General features: G+C 38.6%; 1 protein-coding gene across 4 annotated transcripts in view; it reads right to left on the bottom strand.

Moving 5' to 3' along the window:
- myh11a (myosin, heavy chain 11a, smooth muscle) overlaps window positions 1-23,527 on the bottom strand; it is a 35,207-nt gene that overhangs the window by 2,791 nt on the left and 8,889 nt on the right. Inside the window, exons 4-42 of one of the 4 annotated variants that reach the window (XM_077199567.1) lie at window positions 23,428-23,455; window positions 19,180-19,279; window positions 18,734-18,760; window positions 14,809-14,901; window positions 14,656-14,719; window positions 14,417-14,515; window positions 14,086-14,229; window positions 13,859-13,954; window positions 13,640-13,758; window positions 13,343-13,495; window positions 13,080-13,253; window positions 12,651-12,824; window positions 12,093-12,207; window positions 11,672-11,865; window positions 11,444-11,565; window positions 9,366-9,435; window positions 9,111-9,271; window positions 8,922-9,030; window positions 8,615-8,746; window positions 8,320-8,526; window positions 8,067-8,204; window positions 7,861-7,984; window positions 7,568-7,739; window positions 7,249-7,461; window positions 6,980-7,124; window positions 6,673-6,879; window positions 6,443-6,547; window positions 6,158-6,310; window positions 5,819-6,067; window positions 5,502-5,714; window positions 5,193-5,405; window positions 4,951-5,112; window positions 3,846-3,974; window positions 3,360-3,448; window positions 2,948-3,071; window positions 2,516-2,724; window positions 1,686-1,794; window positions 1,370-1,542; window positions 1,165-1,197 (exon numbers count right to left, since the gene is read on the bottom strand). In XM_077199567.1, coding sequence (XP_077055682.1) covers window positions 1,173-1,197; window positions 1,370-1,542; window positions 1,686-1,794; window positions 2,516-2,724; window positions 2,948-3,071; window positions 3,360-3,448; window positions 3,846-3,974; window positions 4,951-5,112; window positions 5,193-5,405; window positions 5,502-5,714; window positions 5,819-6,067; window positions 6,158-6,310; window positions 6,443-6,547; window positions 6,673-6,879; window positions 6,980-7,124; window positions 7,249-7,461; window positions 7,568-7,739; window positions 7,861-7,984; window positions 8,067-8,204; window positions 8,320-8,526; window positions 8,615-8,746; window positions 8,922-9,030; window positions 9,111-9,271; window positions 9,366-9,435; window positions 11,444-11,565; window positions 11,672-11,865; window positions 12,093-12,207; window positions 12,651-12,824; window positions 13,080-13,253; window positions 13,343-13,495; window positions 13,640-13,758; window positions 13,859-13,954; window positions 14,086-14,229; window positions 14,417-14,515; window positions 14,656-14,719; window positions 14,809-14,901; window positions 18,734-18,760; window positions 19,180-19,279; window positions 23,428-23,455 — 5,333 coding nt within the window. In that variant the 3' untranslated portion in view covers window positions 1,165-1,172. The remainder of the gene's footprint in view (window positions 1-1,164; window positions 1,198-1,369; window positions 1,543-1,685; window positions 1,795-2,515; window positions 2,725-2,947; window positions 3,072-3,359; window positions 3,449-3,845; window positions 3,975-4,950; window positions 5,113-5,192; window positions 5,406-5,501; window positions 5,715-5,818; window positions 6,068-6,157; window positions 6,311-6,442; window positions 6,548-6,672; window positions 6,880-6,979; window positions 7,125-7,248; window positions 7,462-7,567; window positions 7,740-7,860; window positions 7,985-8,066; window positions 8,205-8,319; window positions 8,527-8,614; window positions 8,747-8,921; window positions 9,031-9,110; window positions 9,272-9,365; window positions 9,436-11,443; window positions 11,566-11,671; window positions 11,866-12,092; window positions 12,208-12,650; window positions 12,825-13,079; window positions 13,254-13,342; window positions 13,496-13,639; window positions 13,759-13,858; window positions 13,955-14,085; window positions 14,230-14,416; window positions 14,516-14,655; window positions 14,720-14,808; window positions 14,902-18,733; window positions 18,761-19,179; window positions 19,280-23,427; window positions 23,456-23,527) is intronic. The other 3 variants (XM_077199565.1, XM_077199569.1, XM_077199566.1) reach the window with 3 other exon arrangements.

Below are 23,527 nucleotides of genomic sequence, written 5' to 3'. Positions count from 1 at the left end.
AGTGCATTTAATTAGGATTTACAGTAGAGGAGGGACCATTAATCATGGAAGCATTTATGAACAATACATAGTATTACTTTATAATTATAAAACTCTTTGAATAAAGTTCTGGTCACGGATGCTGATTGGTCAATAAATTATTGTTTAAGTAATCGGTAACACTTTACAATAAGGTCATTGTTTAACATTAGTTAACTACCTTAGTTAACATGAACTAAAAATGAACAATAATTCTACAGCACTAATTAATCTTAGTTAATATTAATTGCAACATTTACTAATACATTATCAAAATCAAAGGTTGTATTTGTTAACGTTAGTTAATGCACCATGAACTAACATGAACAAACAATGAACAGCGGGATTTGCATTAACTAACATTAACAAAGATTAATAAATACTGTAACAAATGTATTGCTCATTGTTAGGTCATGTTATAATTAAAACATTAACAAATGTTAACTAATGAACCTCATTGTAAAGTGTTACCAAGTAATCTATATAAATTGAGCAGTTTAAGCCAGAGATGATCGCCTTATATGATGAACAAATTTCATTTTTACACATATAAACATCAACGCTCAAATGTGCTTGCTTGATGTGAGAAAACCAAAAAGGTTTGTTTTCGCATGTCACACAAGTATGTTTATTGTTGGAATGAAACGGAAGTTGAAATAGTTTTTCTTCCCTGTAGTGACATATATCCGAGTGATATATGTGTATATAACAGCTTCTCGCACAAGACAAAATGTAGGGCGAAATACGAATAGATTGGGTTGATGTGGTTTGCTATTGGTCGATCTCATGTGAGTGACAGGTTGTCCCGCCCTCACACCAGTACACATCAGAGAAGAGAAGAGATGTCATTCCAAGAGGGATCTTCATTTGTGTTTTCATTTGTGTTTTTTTTTTTAATGAACTAAAGGCTTATGGGTTTAGAACGACATGAGAGCAAGTAAATGATGACAGAATTTGGATTTTTCAGTAAACTAACGTTACTACTCATCCACTATTGCTTAAACAGTCTTGTGTTCACTGCGATAGTTAAAAGATATGTAATAAACCATATTTCACTCTTGCAGGCAAGAAATATATTTGTGACAAGTAAAAGGAAAGATTTGTGAAGAGTACATCTTCTGTGTCAAATTTTGAGCACAGAGGTACCTGCATAGTTACTGTGTGGGTTCAGGATTGCCTCTGCAACAGAGATAGACAATCTTCGGTTTGTAGTTTATAAAAGGAAGGGATTTGGGCTGCGCTAACAAGCGCTGAGTGTAAAAGTGTATTCATTACCCAAAGATTTCACTACTTCCTGTTGTGCTCAATCACTTTGACATTAGACACCATGTCTTTAGAGTGCTCTACGTACCTGAGTTTGCTCTTGAGGGTAGAGACCTCACGGCTCATGGCATCATTGGTCTCTGTGGCCTCATCCAGCTCTCTCTGAAGCTTCCTGCGGGCCGCAGTGATTCGCTGGGACTCCTCCTCGCTCTCTTCCAACTGCCTCTTCAACTGTTTGACACGAGCATTCGCCTTATCCGCCTGTGAAGAACAAACACTTTTCAGGCCAAGCACAGACTACATTGCAATATAGTCAGTTATAAGATAATTTTCCTTTTGACTGTAGGTATGATCTCTACATTTTATGGGAAAAGAGGACAGAGTATAGCTGCTGTATGGCTAACCTGGTCTTTGTATTGTTCTGCTTGTTTTCGTTCATCCTCCACCTGGGTCATAACATCCTTTAGTTTCTTGTCCTTCTGGCGAACTGCCTTTGCTGTGTTCTGCTTTTCTCTGCATTAGAAAAAAAAAAAAAATCAGTTTTCAAAATCAGTTTTTTTTTTCAGTTGGCCTTCCTGAGATCTACATGCACAACCATTTTTAATTTATTCCTGTGATGCAAAGCTGAATTTTCAGTATCATTACTCCAGTCTTCAGTGTCACATGATATTTAAGAAATCATTCTAATATGCTGATTTTCTGCTCAAGAAAAATGTCTTATCAATGTTGAAAACAGTTTTGCTGCTTAATATTTTTGTGGAAACTGTGATATTTTTTTAAGACTGAAGATTAATAGCAAGTTTAAAATAACAGCATTTATTATATAATACTTATTATTGAAAAATGTTGTTTACCATTATAAAGCCTTTTAACTAAAGGCTTTTTGTTTATTTATTTGTGTATTGATGTCAAAACTAATTATCAAAAGATTATCTGGAAAACATTTTCATTGTAAAAAATTCTTTAAAAATGTATTGATTTTATAAGCCCAGTAACACAATATTAGATAGACATTTTAAATCAAATTAAACTTGTATAACACTTTTCAAAATAAATATTTATAGAAAATAATGCCACAACCATTAAACACATGTACAAACAATTTATGAATGAGGGAGAGATGAATACACATTTTTCCTCACAAAAACTGAATTTGTGAAATCTTTTTAATTTCAATTAACCGTTCTCTGCTCCCCTTACCGCCTCTTAGGGAGCTGTAGAATAAACTACTTGCCTGCTCTCCTGCTCAAGTTGTTCCTCCAATTGTGCCACTTTGGCCTCAAGAGCAGTAATTGAGGACTTAAATTTGGATTTAACTTGGTTCTCCATCTCCAGGAGTTTAGCTTTCAGCTCTTTATTCTGTCTCTCCATCAACTGTTTGGCGCTCTCGTTCTTTTGGGATGTGGTGCGTTCGGCCTGGAGCTCATTGGTTAGCTGGTCAACCTGAAAGATGTAGAAAACAGCTGAGCAAATGACACGGTTTTCATACAAATTACAAAATCTCCGTAATGTCATTTCCATTTATGAGTGTGATTATGGCTACGCATTGTACGCCTTAATTTATTACGTGATTTATATGTTTCTCAAAGTTTTGAAATCAAAATGTATCATACTTTCCTTGATATCTGCCACAGATTGTCATGGCTCCATAATATAATACATGTACCTGCTGGACACTCTTCCTCAGCCTGTCATTGAGCATCTCCATATTGCCCTGCTCCTCCTCCAGCTCTTCTTCCAGCTGTTGAATCTTCGCTTCTAACCGTCTCTTCTCGTCAGCCAGCGCAGACCTTTGAGGTTCAGTCAAGCCACATATTAGTTTAAATCAGAATCTGCTTAGAGCACATTTTTGCCGTAATGTTTCGGTACACAATATGTGCTGGTATGTCTAAAAAGTGATATATTTCTAGAAATCTAGAACTACACTCTGTTCCCATATAAACAATCACACTGAAGTACGTCTACTATTAATTGTAACAGTGAACCACATGTTCCAACGGAAGTCAATATATCAGAGTATAATATTAAATTCCAAAGGATTAGAATATCGCTATGATATTTTATGTTGTCATACTCACTTTCCAGATGTGTTGCTGGCCAGCTCATCAGCCAGTTCATCTCTCTCAGCTTCAGCTTGCTTTTTAACCCTCTCAGCTGCAGCCAAGTCCTACATTCAAAGAATTTAATTGAATTCTTCAATAATCACTTCAGCTGAACCCCTTTACTTTAAATTACCCCTTAAGATTTTAAGCAATGCAAGCATTTAAACAAATACAATGAATTTCACAAAATATTCTAGTTTAATATTTATTTTGTTATTTTCCATTGTTATTGTTAAACTGATCTATATCAGTCTTTTTTTTTTAATTATTTTCAAAGTATACTATTTCTTTATTTGCATTTCTATCACAATCAAACTCTCTGCGGTTCCATCATGAACCCATGGGGGTACTGTGAGCCCTTGGTTGGGAAACTCTAAGTTAGCCTATTCAAATAATCCAGAATTGTATTAGTTTGGAAATAATATATTAGTTGGTTCAGTGTGTTGTTTACTGAAGCCTCACCTCTTGCATCTGTAGAAGTTCAGCCTCCAAAGTCTTGGCCTTCCTCTCGTTCTCCTTGGCACTGGATAAAACTTCCTCCCTGGCAGTTCGAGCATCATCAAGCTCTCTTTGGAAGTCCTTCATTTGAGCCTAAAGTATACACACCAAAGTAAAAGTAAAACACCTAAATAATTACTAACAAGTATTACATTTATAATTAGAGTTCAATAAATTCCCTGGGGCTGCCCCCGACTAGAGATTTTTCTAGTCGACTAGTAGTCATTCATTTAAGCCATTTGTCGACTAATTGCACGTTTATTTTAATTTAATTAGTTAAATATATACAGAGGAGAATACTAATCCGTAATGAGTGTTTAATATATACAGGCCTAATATAAGCTATAGCCCATTCCACGCTCAAGCACACGCATAAAACTTGCCACAAAGCACAGGCAAATAGTAGCCTAATGATTATGAATGTGTCGGAAAAAATAGCAGGGAGACATTTTAATTACTTATAAATGAACTATTTTTTTCTGCGTCAGTGTCGGCAGGAAAGATAAAGTTCACGATGCTGTCTTGCCATCTCCGCAGTTTAGTACCGGCGTCTTTATAGAGACATAGACCTTGCATATGGATTACATTAGCAGAGAGTATTTCTTTTCGATTTGAATTGGTTTGTTTAAAAGTAGACATTTAAAGCTTTATTTAGATATATTTCTCAGGTCTGTGAGGCAAGTAGCCTATACGCTGAGTTTCGGTTCATTTTTGTGACGCTCCAGTTCACGGAGACAGAGACGGCAGAGAGCGCATCCTGTGTGTTTTCTTTATGTTACAAAGGCACACATTTTGTTTTTATTGTGAATTTACACAAATAAAGTTTAGTAAAGTAGACCATTTTTAAATAATATTTTACTCTTATCTGTATGACCGAACATGAAGGAGGATTTTAAGTTGTTTCCGCACTTACCACAAAGAACTACTGTTAACGATCTGTCCTTCACAGACTGTGACAAACCGACTAATAAAATTTTGGTTGACTAAGCCTCTTCTAGTCGACTAACTTTAGTCGACTATTAGGGACTAGCCCTAAAATTCACCCATTTATAAAATTTTTAGTTTTTACCTGGAGCTTGCGGAGCTGCTTGATCGCCTCGTCTCGACCCTTGTTAGATGTCTCAATCTGGCCCTCAAGGTCTTTTATGTCTCCCTCCAGTTTCTTCTTGGAAGCAGCTATTGCAGTCCTTTGCTTGCGCTCATCTTCAAGTTCAGTTTCCAGCTCACGCACCTGTTGGTATAGATGTTTGTTTAAATCCTTATACACATGGATGTGGATGTCACAGTCTGAACAAAGAAGAGGTACTGCACCTGTTTGACCAACTGCCTCTTCTTCTCCTCCCCTTGCTCATCTCTGCCCTGGAGATCTCGCTCAAACTGGGCCTTTAGAGCCTGCATGTTTACTTCTAGACGCAATTTTGCATCCTCTGCAGCCTGTAATTCATCCTCCAGCTCTTCCAACTGAGTCTTCATCTCTTCTACCTGAGCATCCAGGCCACGTTTTGACTTCTCAAGCTCATGCACCTAAAATTTGAAAATGAGTTTGATTGAAATTTCTCTGACTTCAATGGAAGGTTTGTTTATGATTGATTTGTTTAATGGTTTACACTTTGAACTTACGCTCTTGCCCACATCATCTTTGGAGCTGACCAGGTCCTCCATTTCAGCACGAAGGGCTTTATTGGCTCTCTCAAACTCCTCACGGGCATCTTGAGCTTCTTCGAGAGCTCTAGCTAAAGACAGAGCCTTGGTCTCCTTCTCTCTGGCCTCAGCCTCTGCACGATCTCGCTCATCTGCATACTTATTAGAGATGCTCTTCTCCTCAGCAAGCATCTGAAAGGAAACAGTAGAGATGAAGATATGTCCATACACAATGGAAAAACATGTAACTGATTAAGTAGACATATTGCGTAATATTTTAAGAGATAATCAGAAACCTGATCAAACTTCTTCTGTTTCTTCTCAAGATTGGACACCAGCTGTCTCTGGTTGTCCAAGTCCATCAGTGTGTCCTCAAGCTCCTGTTGCAGTCTGTTCTTGGTCTTCTCAAGCTTGTCATAGGCTGCTGCCTTCTCCTCAAACTGAGTATTGGATGCCTCCAGGTCTTTCTGCAGCCGCTTCTTACCCTCCTCTAAAAGTTCTGCATTACCTGACACCTCTTCCAGCTTCTTCTTGAAGTCAGAGAGCTGTGGAAGCAAAGGATATTTAAAAGGAAAATACTACGGTGTGACTGGAGCAAGACCACAGATTATTTATCTTAATTTCGCTAACCTTACCTGAATGTTCAATGTGGAGACATGCCTCTCCACGTTCCTCTTTGCTTCTGCTTCCTCCTCAAGCTGCTCCTGTAGGGCATTGCGCTCATCCTCCATTTGTCGTAGTTTGGTTGAGAACTGGAGCTTTTGTCTCGTCTCTTCAGCCAGCAGCTCCTATAAACGTCAGAGTCAAAATACATTAAAGCTAACAACTCAATACCTTTCCACATCGATAAATAATGGTGTTAGCGTAAAGCTTCTGTTTTGAAGCTATAATTAAAAAACACTCCATAACGTAACACATACTTGAGTATCTTGGACTTGAGAACTCAAGCTTGCCACATCCTTGCTAAGCTTGATGTTTTTCCCCTCTGCTTCATTAAGAAGGTTGGTAATGCTCTCCAGTTCCACCTGTCAAAGAACCACATGTTAATCACACTGTGTTTGCTCTAAGATCAAAAACCTATAAACTTACAAACATGTTGTAGGTTCTCCCAACAGCAACATATCTAATAATACATCCATCCATCACTCACAGTAATTTTAGAGACCCGATCACCCAGCTCAGCTTTCTGCTTCTCGCTGTCATTAAAGCGAGACTGCAGGTCAACAAGCTGTCCTTCCACCTTCTTCCTCTTGTGTTCACCATCCTGTTTGCCCTGAGCAAGAGAACGGATCTCCACGTGAAGTTCTGATGTCTCCTTCTCCAGAGCTTGCTTGGCTTTCTCCAGGTTTACCTTCACCTAAGAAGCATTTTGTATATATTTTACATAAGCACATATTTTACATAACACAGAGTACTTCAGAAAGCTAAACATGTCAACAGAAGATATGGTGGCCTACCCTCTTGGACTGCTCCAGCTGCTCTGTTATCTCCTCTAAAGCTTGGGTATGTTTCTGTCTCATCTCTTGCACCTGAGCCTCGTGGACACGGCTCTCTTCCTCCATGGCTCTCTTCAAAAGAGTCACCTCCTGCTCACGTTTGGCCCTGAAAAAATATGCATCCTGACGATCAGGTCAATGGTGTCTAGTAAACCTTTTCTCAATTTGTAATACATTAAATCAATACAATGAAACTTCAGATTAAAAATCAGTTCATCATATCCAGACACCTGAGCTCTTGCTGAGTAGCTGTGGTGTCTAATGTGTCCTCCAGCTCTGATTTGAGAGCTTCAAGCTCTTCTCCTAAGTCTCTCTTGGTCTTTTCAGCCTTATTCCGGGCAGCCCGCTCTGACTCTAGGTCCTCCTGAAGATCTGAGATGTGTCCCTCCAGCTCCCTGATCTTCTTCAGTGCATTGTTTTTCTGAGCTGTCTCGTCCTCCATTCTGATGCGAATGCAGAGAGAATACAATATGTACTATAGGTTTGTGAAATATGAAATGAAAGCACCTCCAAATTAGCTTAATAGACGAAAAATTGCTATAAGTATACCGTGCCAGTGCAGCCTGAAGCTCCTCCTCTTTCTTAGCAAGCTGGGCTTTCAGATCAGCAATCTGAGCTTGAAGTTCAGCAATCTGCTCCTGAAGGTCATTTGATTCACCCTCCAACTTTCTTTTGGCTTTGTCTAGCTCCTGTCGAGTCTTCTCCTCTTTTTTCAAGCGCACTATGATTAAAAAAAACATATATTATCACTTATAACAGAGTCAATCAGTAATCAGACATTATTGTGATTAATTTCCAGACAAACGTTATCATTATATATCAAAAGTAAATAATGGACAAACCCTCCAGTTCTGAGATCATTGACTCATGCTTATTCTTCAGCTTTGTCAGGTTTTTAGATTTTTCTTCTTCTTCAGCTAGGTTTGAGCTATAATCTGCAACCCTTTCTTCTAGAAGCTTCCTCTCCTGCAAACAGAGTACTTAAAATTGAGTACACCTAAATTTCCACCACCACCGCCAAAATATGCCATCTTGTTTGAAGTCAAACCTTCTGTAATTTGTTGTTATGGTCCTCCATCACCAGGATATCATCCTCTAACTTTTTGATCTTGGCATCACATGTAACCTTCTCCAGTTGCAGCTTCTGACGAGCATCCTCTTCTTCTTCAAGATGTTCCTCAAGATCCTTAGAACATTCATTGAGAGATAAGAGAGAGACTAAATGGTAGAGTTTAATCTAAGGACAGAATTCGAAGAAGTACTGGTAGCCTGTGAATGAAAACCAATAGATGATAACCTACTCTGATCTGGTCATGCATTTTCTTCTTTTCCATTTGTAGGGCTGCACCACGATCCTCCTCTTCTTCCAACCTGGCCTCCATCTCATGCAAGATTTCCTCAAGTTCTTGTTTCTTGCTAGCTAACCGTACTCTCATTTCCTCTGCCTCTGCATAGAGCTCCGTCTCAGCCTGCAATTTCTCCTGGAGCTCGTTCCTTTCTTCCATAAGCTGCAGATGGAAGGATAATATTGTTTGTAATCAGTGTTTAATGAATTGGCATTTAATGCAAAAGGACAACATAAGGATGTCAGCATACCTGCGTGTGTTTCAGTGAAATGTCTTTTAGCTCAATTTCAAATTTTTGTGAAGATTCTTTGGCCCTTTGGAGCTCCTCATCCTTCAGACTCATCTCCTCCTCTTGGCGTGTCACCTGCAGGAGAGGCTTTACCTGTGGGCATTGAGGGAAATGTGTTACGATGTAACATAGACAAGTGTTTTTGCTAGAAACAAATTGTTAGCACGTTAGCACCATTTTCAACCAGTTGTGTCACAGGAAATATAAACTATGTTTATAGTCACATTGTTCAATAGATAAGAAATTCAGAATCTAAGAAATGTCTCACCTTGGTGAAGAGTCTCCACCACTGCCAGTTCCTGAGTTTTAGATAAGCAGCACAGTTCCTCTGGATCACCTTCATAGCTGTCAGCTGTTGCTGCCTCTTAGCAAAGGCCCTACACACGGTTTTATATATGAATAACTCAAATTGCATAATACGTTTTTGTAAAATACTTTATTTGTAAATTTAACTCACTTTCTAGCTAGGAATCCCCTGGCCTGTGCCTGGAAGGCAATGATTATGACCGTAATCTTTAGATCACGCTCCTCTTCCAGCTGGGCCAGGACTCCTGTGCGGAAGAAGATTTTGCTCTGACCAATACGATACAGGTTTGGGTCCAGGTCTAGGTGCTTGATCTACAGAAAGGGTTAGGTATAAAAAAAAAAAAGCTTTTACATCATTATTGTTGTATGATGCTCTTTAACAAGATTTCATTGTATCATATCTTACCATGAGACAGCAGGCCTGCTTGCCATCCATGAAGCCCTTTGGAATAGCATTCGCTGCCAAGATCTCATATCTTTACGTCAAGGTAAAATAAAGAGAATTGCATAACATACCTGTACCATGCAATAAAGTTGGCACAACATAAACACCACACTTGTATTGAACTGCAAATCTAAATCCAGGTAGGGATGTATTTTTTCACATCTTTCAATGTGATTCTAGAGCAGTGCTTTTCAAACACATTTTGTATGTCTCCTTTATTGGCCACACCCAATTCAACGCTGCGTCAGAAATCGCGTAGTGTCTGAGAAGGTATACATTGGAATTTGAATTTACTTTGCGACAGTTAAAAAGTACAATCTATGTAGTATGAATATGGGTAGTATGAATGAAATTCGGACATACTACATCCTCCATGTTGCTATTGTCGGGCAGTGGTGGGCCGTCAGGGCCAGCAAGGCCTTCTCTGCTGGCCTAAACACTATCAGAATCACTGACTTGCACTTTAATATATTTTTTCCATGAATGAGTTTTAAAATATTCCAAATAGTCAATTCTCTGAATTTCATAGATTTTCTCTTGGTTGGCTGCTTCCAGTAGTGAATGTTTATGTTAGAGCTTTTATTTAATTATATTTCTGCCATCATGTGGCTAAAGAAATCTGCCTTGAGGCCTTCAGAATCAATAGTGCTGGCGCCTGTAGCTTAAAATGAATGGCAATGAAACTGTTGCTTTAACCAATCAGATAATCAGTCAGATTTAATCAGCCAATCAGATTTCGCTTTGACTGCACTGGGGCCATCTAGATGGTGTACAATAACGTCGGCATTTTCTCATGCTTTGATTGAATGGTCAGAGCACAGTACATGTATTACTGACTGAATGTGATGTATGCCAGGTCTGATTTTGAAGGCAAAAGTCCAGCTGATCTCATTGATTTCTTTCAAAACTCTGTGTGAGAGCATGGGACAGCTGTACACACCAACATGTTTTGCTGTGACTGTCCCTGTGTCCACTGCTTATGTTTAGCAGACACTCTCAGCCCTAAAGCGAAGTAAAACTTATGCCAGAAATGCGACGGGACAGACTCAATTTTCAGCATCAGTCTCTATGGCGGTAGAAAAGGTTGTTGGGACTGAAACGCACAGATAACCTTTTTGAAGTCTTTTTGAGGAAAGAAATTAGGATGGATTTTGTGTAAAAAATCAATAAATCAGTAGTTTTGGTGAGTATAATGGTTTTTTTTGCCCCCGCTGATTTTCTTCTTAATTTTTCTTGGAAATGTATGATCGAAACTTCATTTTTTTTTTCAAACATTAATACTATTGTAACGTCTAACAAGGGACTGTAACCCTTGAACGACAAGAAAAGGGAGGCTCTGCTTCTGAACTTATAATCGGAACGCAAGAACAACTGAACACTAACGCACAAGCCGAACTCACTCGCTCGTTTCTCTCTACCGGCCTTTTCCGAGCTCACCGCATTAACCCAATAACTGCCGGTGCAACATAAAAACAGCAATTTCATGAGAATTATAGAGAGTCTGTGCACTGCTACACTATTACAATTTATTAATTCAGGTTGAACACCACTGAAGGCCTAGGTGTGAAATGCACGGCCCGCCAATGCTGTCACATGACCTACCAGTGTCAGTTGCGCTGCTTCAGTTCCATTCATAAATCTCCTTCCATGGTCTCACAGGGATAATAAAGTGTCAATCGAAAGCACACTTCAGAATCTAAGCGGAAGTAGTAGGTCATCCGATGACTTTGCACCTTCTTTTTTTTCTCGAATACTATGCATTCGGAAATACTTCTCTTTTGGTGTACTGTTTTTTGCTTACTAATAGTAGGGAAGCATTCGATTTCAGACGCAGTGCAAGTCTATGAGCTAGTGAGTAGAGTCAGGCATTTTAGATAAGGGAGACATCCAAAATGTGCAGTGGTGTGGGGTCCGCAGGACAAGTTTGAAAAAGAACTGTTCTAGAGTATTATATACTGTTTTTACAGTTGATATGCCGTTAGAGAAGTCAATGAGTCTCTAAATGAAAAGCTCCATATAAAATGACATGAGCTACCCACCGCTGCCGGAACTCTTGGAAGACAATTCTGTTGGGGAATCCTTGGCGGCAGATACGAATACCTTCAAGCACACCGTTACATCTCAACTGTTCAAGAACCAGGTGGGCATCCAGCTTTCCTGCCTGCAGGTGAAAAATGTACCTTTAACACAACTAGTCTGATAATGTACCCTTTGCCCAAACAACATGGGCACTGCCAATTTTAACATGGTATGCAATAGTGACTTACCCGTTTCTCATGGTTGGGGATAATGCAACGGACAAAGTTTGGCTGCGTGTTGTGCAATGTTGTCATTAGCTTAGCCAGAGACTCTTTGTAAAGCTGACCCACAGTACGGAACATTCCCTTCTTGGTCTTAGAGGCACTAGGTGCAAAGCTGTCGGACATCTTGGCAATGGTTTCCAATCCAACCACACGGTCAGCTGAGAAACAGAAAATATAGAAGATATCAGCCATTATTCTTATCTCAGTTATACTTGCCAATATTCTGCTTTGATTCACCAAAACAAAAAAGTGAGAACATGTTTACCAATAATTAAGTGGTCGCAATTGACTGATTTGCCTTTTTTATAAACCATTTTTATCAACTATATATTTAGTTTTTAGACATTTAGACGAGATATAAGAAGCATGCGTTGCTCATACTGACCATCCTTCCACAGATCTTGCACAAATAGATTGGAGGAATTATTCAGGAGTGATGTAACATTGTCATTTAAAGGGTCCATGTTCTTGGTCAACCATGATGTGGCATTGTAGTCCACCTAATTGAGCAAGAGTAGGTTTGGGTAATGATATTCAATACAGAGGGAAGAATTAGCTGTGCCCAATGATGCCCTGTCTGCATTTTTTTTTACGTTTCATACAATAAAGGTATAAATGACCACAAAATTCAAGCTTGACATTATTTGCACAGCACAATGGCCTATTTTGCAATCTAAAGTGAGTCTAATTTACATAGAAAAAAGGTGTGGTTGCACAGACAATGACTTGATGTAAATACTCTGCACTGCTACTTCAGTGCATTAAGCCTAGTTAAACACGATTGCGACTGCTCAGTGATTGAGACATGTGCTGAAATGCTGCATATAAAAGTGGCAAAACTGTGTAGTGTATTTGACCCAGAGTCTGTATTCCTTGGGTTATTATTATCTGGATCACGATATTGTCCACATGTAAATCAGTAAATATATCTTTCAAAACTCACCCGTCCAGCATAGTGAAGCACAGAGAATTCTGTCTTGTCCTTCAGTTGCTTAGGTTTAGCAAACTTAGTATGATTAACGTGAGTGTTGCAAAGTTTCTCCACAAAGGAAACATCTGTTGCCTTTGGAAACCAACACTCTTCATCCAACAGAGCCAGGATGCCTGGAGGATTGTTCTGTGGAGGAGTTTCAGTAAACGTGAGTGACATTACTGGCAGTACTGTAAAAATAAGACATCATAATTTCAGCCTAAAGAATTTGATACCAAAAGAATGCCTGTTCCAGCCATCAAGCCAAATGTATTAAATGAAAATACATTCTTATTGTCATTATTATTAACCAAATTTCTGCAAGAAGCAGTTGGTTCAGTTCAAAACAGCAGAGAATAAGAATCATTCTGTTCCTGCAAATCAACACACACAAAAACTTACCGGCCTTTCAATAAGCTCAATGCAAGGTTGCAAATCTAGCCCGAAGTCAATGAAGTTCCATTCGATGCCTTCACGCTGGTACTCCTCCTGCTCCAGGATGAACATGGTGTGGTTGAACAGCTGCTGGAGCTTCTCGTTGGTGTAGTTGATGCAGAGTTGCTCAAAGGAATTGTCCTAAAGGAGAAATACAGTATGCCATTTGCACTAACACTTTACAGATGTTGTTTACCAAATTTAATTCTTTCCTTTAAATTTGTCCAAACCTCGAAGATCTCAAAGCCAGCAATGTCCAAGATCCCCAGGAAAGAGGCACCCTGACGTTTCGTCTTGTCCAGTGCCTTATTAACTCTTAGAAGGATCCAACGGAACAAACGTTCATACATAGCTTTAGCTAAGGCTTCAGTGGCAAAATCAGCCTGAAAAGGAAAAAAATATTTTTGGTAATACTGTACGTCCTTCCATAATGATAATCGTGCAGTTTTCCAGTTTCATTACAGACCTGAGTAACATTACACAAATTCCACAACATCGCAGCACAACTATAAACTCTCTCTCTTCACCTGTTCTTTAGTTTGGGCCTTTTGCACAACCTCACGACCCACTTTAATACGTGGCGTCAGAATGGCTCTTGTGAAGTCCGTCACATTAATGCCTTGGAGATGGCAAACTTTCTGGGCAGCTGAGAATGAGACACATTTCAACAGTAATTTAGGTTTGTAATAATGATTTATATTAGCCTGAGATGTCTTTCATTTGCCATTTTCCCAAAGGAGTCTGACCTGTGTTGTCCGGCATGGTAGCCTGTTCCTGGTTCCTCTCTTTCTTGAACTCAATGTTACCCAACTGCAGCACAGTTGAGACTACTTTGAGGACATCTGACAAAAATAATTTCTCAGAATTGATTATCTTTTCAAAGACTAGAAAAGCTCTTCATTTTGAGCTCATATGTTGGTAAAAATAAGCAGAAAATGTGTATACCATGTGTATATTTTATTGCATTTGATACCTGTTCTTTCTTCAACAGTGAAGCCCATGATATCCATGGCCTCCATGGTTTCATCATACATCTCATCATCTTGGTTGCCTGGAACCTGAACATGGCCAGCCGAGAGGAAACGGTACTTGTTGAAGTTTTCGAGTAAAAGCTCCTCTGCCGATAGAGAATAAAAATCATGACATATCCCAGCAAGAATGGCATTGATACAAGAACATTTCAAAACAGTTTTGCATTTAGAAATCTTAGTCTGTCGGTCATTAGGTAAAGATCTGATGAGTCAAGCTGAAAAACTGTCACCATATGCCAATATGTTTGAACACATTGAGGTGTCTCCACTTACCGCGTAATTTGTCCTTTGTTCCTGCTACCATGTAGTAGAAGATGTGGAAGGCTCTTTCTGTTTTTGCTTGTCTGATACAGCGAGATTTCTCCAACAGATCTGAAGTGGTTTCGACATTAAGGTTAAACTCTGCAGAATTAAAATGTTAAAAATAATAAATAATTGAATTGTTTAATAATTCACGTTGTACGATTAATCTGCATCAGTACATGGCCTATATATTAAGTCTTAAAGGATACAGGTCTCTATGTTGGCTCCAACAATGTAACCTGTCACATCAAAGTTAATGCGGATGAATTTGCCCTGTGAAGAAAAGATTTTGAGTCCATACATTAGATACAGTCTTGGTTATTTTAGTTACATCTGCTATCATATAAAATTTGCAAACTTACGAATCGGGAAGAGTTGTCATTCTTGATGGTCTTGGCATTACCGAAGGCCTCTAGAATTGGATTGGCCTGCAGTAGTTGCTTTTCCAGCTCACCCTACAGTACCAGGGTTAAAAAGTAATGAGAACCATTCCATAGAAAACAAGTCAAGGAGGAAAAAATGAGAAGGGGACATGCTACAAGATTGGAATAAAACAAAAGAACTCAGATGAAAAGGCTCTTCTTTGTTACATTGTGTACTCTATACAATGCAACATTTAACTATAAATGTTTGGCAGGTAAAAAATGTGAAGTTTAATACATTTAGGTGCAAATTATTTCTTCAAAGGCCTGAAGCAATATTTAAGATGCAAGTTCCTTCAACAGTGCAAAGCACATTAGGTCATGTCAATTTAGATTGGCATAATCCCCTTAGATCAAAAGAGTGATATTCTACTAGCTGCTAAATCTCAAGCCTGCCATGTCCACCTCGTACAAGGATATCAAGAGGAGCAGTTGAGGTCAGTCTGGAATACTAAGCACGGGGAGAGAGGACATTGTAATAGGGTTCATGAAATGGATCTCAATTAGGCCCATAGATGTTTAAGAGTTCTCTTAACAAGATAGAAGTTAATCTGTGGGATGAAACACCAAGTTCTTAGAGAGAATAGTGCTGCCTGTGGTTCACACAGCATAATTAGGCCATGTTTACACCTGGTATTAAGATGCGTTTTGGTCGATCGGATCACAAGTAGATGATGGAGACATATAGGTTTACACTTGGTGTTTTAATACGTCTCTTTTGTCCACTTTTGACCACTTTTGTCCTGATTTCTTCGAGGGGAGGGTCTATAGGCAGGTAAATGTATGGGCTTTTTCAGATATTTCGATCTAATGGACAAATAAGCAATTTACATATGAACACGACCAGAACTTTCGTTTCTGCTCTGACGCCGAAACGCATGTTAGAAATCAGGAATGGTGAGAGAACTTTGTCCTTGGTTCGTTTTTCCTCTTCCAACCAAACTTGGGTCTCCTGCCGATAAAAGTTTAAATCTTGTCTGGCTAGCTTCACATAATGTTTACGCATTAGGTCACTAGACAGTCTTTTGTGGCTTGGTCGAACACATTCGACCACACTACGAAAGCAATCCGGTCAAATGCGTTTTCTTATGCGTTTTACCTATGAAAGTGGTCAAAAGTGGACAAGTTCAAAGTGTTATAGACCTCGTTTACACCTGTATTTAGGGTTGTCCAATTGTGATCCGATCGACCAAAACGCATCTTAATTCCAGGTGTAAACAGGGCCTTAGATTCTAATTTTTAGACTTAAATGAAGCAGAAAAAACTTTTAACCGTGACACAGACTCTCAATTACTTTCTTACGAGCATCAAAAAAAAGAAAAAAAAGAAAAGAAAAAGATATCTACCAGAGGCAGCTTGCTGCTGAGAGGGAAAGAAGATCGCTGATAGCATCAGACACTGACAAAGACAAATAAAGTAAACAAGAAAAGAAGTAGAAAGAGGAACTTTTAGAATGATGGAGACAGAGAGTCTGTTGACAGAGAGATTGCTGGGAAGAAAGAGGACAGAGTGAAGACTGTATAAACATTCTTAAAGCACTTGGCTAAGTTCGACAGCTTCTTTCATTGGTCTCAGGGCAGAGAGAGAGGCATATTAACTAACAGATGACAGTTTCATTGGTCTATAGAGAGCCGTTCAGAGTATGTGAGAGGTGCGGAGTGGAGCTGCGATATTTTTGAAAGTCAGGGCATACGTGTTTTCTCTTGTGCCAAGATCATTCTGACCTTGCTGACATTGTGAACATAACACATTAATAACCCACAATGCAATTACATAATAAGTATTCAACACATTTTAAACTATTTTAATATACTATTATGCACTCGCAGAGGTGGACAGTAAGAAAGAACATTTACTTTAGTACTGTACTTAAGTATACTTTTTGTGTATCTGTACTTTACTTGAGTATTATTTTTTCCGGAAACTTTTTACTTTAACTTCACTACATTTGAAAGACAAATATCGTACTTTTTACTCCAATACATTTCTGTCAAGGTCCTTGAGTAGAAAGTAGTAACATCAGTCAGTGGATGATTTTGGTTGCAGGGGTTGCATTTTGGTTGGAAATGAAAGTCGGTTTGACGTCAGAACCCGACGTCGGACGGACTTTGAATTTTGGTTGGAAATGAAAGTCAGGTTGATGTCAGAACCCTACTGATGTTGGTTTCTGACGTCAACTCGATTTTCATTTTCAACCATAATACAACGTCTGTCCAAAATTGGAGATTAATGTCAATCTGACGTTGGATTCTGACATCAACCTGATTTTCATTTTCAACGTTGGGTTTGGTCTTTTAAATGCAAATTTTGTCATTGTTTTAGAGCACACTAGCTTATAGATAACAGTAAGGCTAACATATTCATACTAAAAGCCAAAAAACTCTAAATAGGGCACTATTTGAGGGAACATTTGTCCGAAACCATTGTGGACGTTATTGAGTACACTTATTCAATCTCACATCCAATCCCACTACTGGAACTGCATTATGGAAATAAATCTGATATTGATATGAGGGTAGGTAGGCAGGCATAGATTCAGAGGCATAAGGTACGGTAAGTATTACATACAGCAATGCAACAATAATAAAACAATACATTGACATTTACTTTTGATACTTTTAAAAACGAGTACTTCTGTACTTTTACTTAAGTAAAAATAGGTCTTTACAACTTTTACTTGTAATGGAGTAATATTTGACCAGTAGTATCTTTACTTCCACTCAAGTAAGGAAGTTGTTTACTTTGTCCACCTCTGCGAAAAATAATATGTGATTTGTGAAATATAGTCAGACAAAAATAAAAAAATGTTTAGTAAAAATTAATGATAAAGTGTGGGGAAATTTAAAGTTGTCGACCAAGTGTTTCTTTTACATTAAACTAAAAATCCAATCTTCTTCCAGATAAGTAGTCTATTCAAAATTCGAAATCTTCATGATGCTAAAGAAATGTACAGAAAGAATACAATAGAACAAATAAAGTAAACTCGGAGCGGGTTTCTTTCATCAGTGAGTGGAGGATGAACGACGAGCGGGAAATGAAAAACCCAGTGTGGAGTTTGACTGGAAATAGCTGTCGATTCACTCCACTCACATACTCAGGTGTTCTCTCTCGCTCACATGCAATTAACCTTATTTACGTTTAACTGAAAGAAGAACTAATAATTTCAACCTTGTACTTTTCAGAGGACTAGTATGTAAAAGAAGTGTTTAGTAATTTTCGAAGTAGTGCATTCAAGTAACAAAACTACTTTTAAAGGAACCAAGAACATAACTATTATGGGCATCTCTTTTAAGCTCATATGCATGGCTGTTATGCATAAAATGTCATAAAAACCGCTATAATGTGCACATATATTTTTGTTTCCTGTGTCGTACCTCATAAGTACGCATTAAACGCAGATCTACATTGAGGTGGGATTTATATTCCTAATGCACACACATATGAGCTTGACAAGTGATGCAAGTGATCAAGGAAAAACGGGAAAAGATATGAGATTGTCAATTAAAAAGGCTATAAATTGGCATGCACACACACTGTGCTCAGAAAGACCATTTCAATGCCAGGCATCCGCTCTGGCAAAGAAAAAGTTAACCACATCTCAGATGGGGGAATGGCTCCACGTGCTCTAACGACATAATCTTGATATTATTATTTCAGTGTACCATTTTTTTTAAACACCATGCGAACACTCAGGCTTTTTGGCACACTGTTTGTCTACAATCATTTGAACAGTAGCCGTACAGGTGGTTTATTCAGATAGTCCCTCCATGTAAGACTAGTCTAATGTCACTCTCAGTGAGAAACTCAAGCATGCAAACTGACAAACCCACACAAGAAGAAATTTTTCACAGTCCTTTTTACTCACATAGGCAAACTGTTGTCCTGATTGTTGCTATTTGAGGAAATTAATTAAGGAAATTGTCATTAGATGAATGCAAACTAAGGGCATTCTGTTGCATTCACTGGTTCTCCATCTGTAGAAGTCTTTATTTGCTTGAGATACTAAAGGCTCAATAGCAAATCATATTTTGGTATTAGACAAAATCATAGCCAGCATAATCTTGTGCTAAATTGAATATGATACCGAAAAGGTGTTCTTATCTGTTCACAATATGACCTTGTGATTCATTACTGCACATCATTACTCAAGTCATTATTAGAGGATTCAAAATGCCAGACTCTGATCTGAAGGAACAGGGTCAAAGCAAGGGCAAAGCATAAAAATGATGACTGAACCCATAAGCACTGGCTTGAGGAGAAGACAGAGGTTATCAAAGAGAGAAAGAGTTTTTCCAGAGCGTTCATACTTACAGCGCTTGTGTCTTTCTTGCCTTTGTGGGACGAGGCCACTACAGCCAAATACTGGATGACTTTCTTGGTGTTTTCTGTCTTCCCAGCACCTGATTCACCACTAGGAAAAAAACAACACTGAATGACAAAACTGTGTTTTCTTTCATTGAATAATACTAGTAATGGAAGTACCAGTGTTTGCAAGGCATCAAAACACCAGCATTACAGGTAAGTATAGGTTTTACGATTTGGTTAATACTCTCTAATACTCACGAAGCCAGCATTTATTTGATAAAAATACAGTAAAAACAATAATATTGTAAATTAATATTTCAAATTTAAATGAACTTTTTTCTATATTTTAAAGTGTATTTACTGAATTTTCAGCATCATTACAGTCTTCATTGTGACATGATACTTAGAAACATGAAATTTTAACAATTTAAAAGTATTTACTGTCAATTTTGATCAATTTGATGTATCGCTGTCTTTCAAAAGAAAAAACCCAAACTTTTAAATGGTAGTCTAAACAAAATTAATAGTGTTTAAAAAATATGCATGCATGCAACAAAGACAGAAATTAAACTAAATTTTATATAAAAATATATATTTTTCATCATCTATAATTTACTTTGTTACAAGAGCTTACAGTGCACTATCGCCTTCTATGATACGAGGGAGATATTACTGAGCCTTCATGCTGACACGCTAACATTTCCATATTAGGAAAACCGAGTCTGGGATCCACAGGCCCTGTGCAGCCGAAGGGCTGATTCTCTGGCAGGAGCAGGAAGCCCTCAGATCAGTAAAGCCATTTAATGGAGAACTTTATACAGCAATGTTTGTAGATCCACAGTTTTTTTTTACCATTTATGATAAGATATAGTAAAATTCATGATGATCACAGACAGTCACTGTTGCCAACAATGTAAACAAATGGTGATTGAAATATTGGACAATTCCCATACACCGCATTAGATAAGAGGTATGGGAAAACACGTAGATTTTTGCTTCAGATCACTGTTTTTTAACAATCAATGTGTTTTTAACAGTTTAACAGTCCATGTGTTTTAACTTTGGGTGGTTATTCCCAAATGAATCATATGATAATAAAAAAAACTTTGAGGCGGCTTAAAAAAGTGTCTTTATGGGAAAGTTGGGCTATGCGGAAACATCCTGATGTCATCAGATAATTCTATGCCTTAGCAACAGTTGCCCAAGAGCAGTTTAAATGGCTTCAATTTCCTACTCCACACTCAGAGGAAGTTACACTGACGCATTGCATCAACAACATTTTATTTTAACATCTTCAAATTTCACAGCTGTTTAATTATCACACAAATGTGAAACAATGATATTGCCTATAAAGATCACCTTATGTCTATTCAATACTATGACAGCTATTTCAGCTATTTTTTTTAGCACCTCTACAGACGCAGACCAAATGTCCAATAATGACTCGGGAAAACAAACACAAATGAAGTCAACATGCAAGATGATCTGGATTTAGAATCAGGGCAGGGGCCACATTTCCTGCGAGTAGGTCGACTCTGAAGAGACATGACCCTTGGGTTCATCTGCCTCGTTCCCAGTGCTAAGGACATTTTGGAACAAAAAGGTCATAGTAGAAGGACTCTTAGTTTAAATTATGTCTATTAATCATAATGTTTATATTTGAAAGATGTCGTCTTTTTAATTGTTGAATATTATACTAGAAGGAACTTATAAGAGTGAGTTCCAGATTTAACATTAGTCTTAATTTGTCAAACTGTTAACTTTAAAAGTGACATGAAGTTCAAGAATGTTAACCCATACTTGGAATTTGTCCTCTGCATTCAACCCATCCAAGTTAGTGCACACACATTAGGAGCAGTGAATAGTGAACACACACTACAAACCGTGGGCAGCCATGTGCTGCGGCGCTCGAGGAGCGACTGGGTATTAGATGCCTTGCTCAAGGGCACCTCAAGTCGTAGATATTAAGGGGGAAAAGAGCATTCATTCACTCCCCATCCTACATTTTATCAAGTTGTTAGGTCTGGGAACTCCCAATTGGCATACTTCAATCCGAGGGGCGGGATAAACGGTTGTCTTTCAAATTCCCTCTGCATGCAATAGGACAGCGATACAACCAACCAGAGCAACGAACGGCTGTGGCTGAATGAGTCCCATGCGTTTTTCCATCAGCGGAGCTAGTTGATATATTAAACTTTTGCCGTATCCGGTCGTCAAAACTCCGAACACATCTTCCTTTTTTAAGAATGACTTAAGTGACGTTCTCTTAACTCCAAATCATCCAGAGTCGCGGCCAAAGCGAAAGACCGCTGTTCGCCAGCAGCATCTTCTTTGTTTTCAAGTAGCAGATCACCTATGGAAATCACGTGGGGGAACCGTCACAACTCTGCCGTCATTATGTTAAGCCCGCCCACCAACTCTATACACGATGTGATTAGCCTGACCAGAGTTTGGTTTTTCCAGCTCGAATGCCAACGGATTGTTGCTAGACCACACTTTGCTGCAAAATAATTTTTGCTGCCGCTAGGGTGCGTCTAGATTTCTAAGCTAACATTTTCCTGCCGGTATTGAGAATCGAACCTGCAACTTTCGGGTTAGAGTCTCTAACTGTTAAGCCACGACTGCCCGTTAAATCCCTTTATTCAGGGATGTAAACAGTATTAACCACTGTCAGATGACATTAGATAACCTTTAGATGTGTCTGAAAGCTAACACATCTGCCTTCTTGTTCAGTCAGTCATTGACTTAACAAAAAGGGACTGCAATGCTATAACTTAAAAAATCCATTTCAAACACCATTTTTATTATTTATATTAAGTGCCTGCACAGGAATGTAGGATATCAAAGGGAGCAGAGAATACATGAAAGGCACCTTCAAAATTAAAGCATCTAAAGGCCTCATTATGCTTCTGCGTCAACTCCACGGCGTAGCTACGTCATCACTCCTACGGCGTCGTGGCCGTTTTATGGTTCTGCGTCAGGTTGAGTTGCATCGCGGTGCATCTGACCAATCACAGCCCTTGTGGTCTACGTCGCCTTGACGCGTAGTTACAATTTTTTGGAGGTGCACGTCGAGCTACAGCGGAGGGGTTCGCGGCGACGCAGAGGGGTCTGCGGGGATACGCCGTCGATTCGACGCAGAAGCATAAAACAGGCTTAAGGCCTCATTATGCTTCTGCGTCAACTCCACGGCGTAGCTACGCCGTCACTCCTACGGCGTCGTGGCCGTTTTATGGTTCTGCGTAAGGTTGCGTGCATCTGACCAATCACAGCCCTTGCAGTCTGCGTCGCCTCGACGCGTAGTTACAATTTTTTGGAGGTGCACGTCGAGCTATGGCGGAGGGGTCGGAGAGGGGTTCGCGGCGATGCAGAGGGGTCTGCGGGGGTACGCCGTCGATTCGACGCAGAAGCATAAAACAGGCTTTACAAGGCGCTGGTGTTATCGCAAACAAACACTGGATTCTCAGCGCTCTTCTCTTCATGACTTCAGTCAATTAAGTTTAACTTTACCATACTCTGTTTGTAAGGATGTTTTTCCTCATATAAGATATTTCTGGTGTTTCTGCTGTAATTGTGACAAAGCTGCTTGTTTTCGAACTTTTTTATTAACAGAAAATGGGAATACTGATATATTAAATGGGTTACAATTTCGATGGTCCACTTTAGACATTCTACAATGTAACTTTGCAACATGTCAACTAACTGTCATTAGAGTATTAGTAGACTGTTAGGTTAGGTTATGGGTTTGTAGAACAAGTTAACATATACTTGCAAAGTTACTTTTTGTCAGAAGAATGTCTGTTGGGGAATATACAAATAAAGTGTAAGCAGATCTTAAGCAGACAGTCTACTATTACTATAATGACTGCTAGTTAAAATGTAGTTGCAACTTATAGTTAGTAGAATGTTTAAAGTGGACTATTTAAATAAAGTGCTAGCTATTAAATTAATACAAAATTATTCATTTTGTGATTGCAAATTTCAAGAACTGCTTGTTCTTCAATTAGAACAACATAATACATTATTAAGCTTAGTAGAGAGAGAAAGTATGATTATGGTTTACATTATTTTATGTGTTTTTTTTAGCATTTTAATTTAGATTAGAGTTTGATTGCTTAAATAAATTAAAAATGTATCCATTTAAACATCCTGCAGCCCTCCATGGAAGTCCTGGTTGAGAAGCATTGCTTAAAAGCCAGTTAGTTTAAAAGCAGTTACTGCAGTGATGTAAAATAAAACAATGAAAATACTCACGTGCAAAGGATAGACTGGTCCTCTCGATCTGTAGAAAGAAAAGACAGACATTACAGCGGCCTAAGGTAACTGTCAGGCTGGTGCTCATGGAAACTGCAAG

This window comes from Siphateles boraxobius, unplaced genomic scaffold (assembly GCF_051911475.1).
Source record: "Siphateles boraxobius isolate OS27281-9 unplaced genomic scaffold, OSU_SipBor_1 41, whole genome shotgun sequence".
In the NCBI taxonomy this organism is placed as follows: Eukaryota; Metazoa; Chordata; class Actinopteri; order Cypriniformes; family Leuciscidae; genus Siphateles; species Siphateles boraxobius.
The sequence above is the reverse complement of the archived record's forward strand: the minus strand, read 5'-3'. Positions and strand labels throughout refer to the sequence as shown.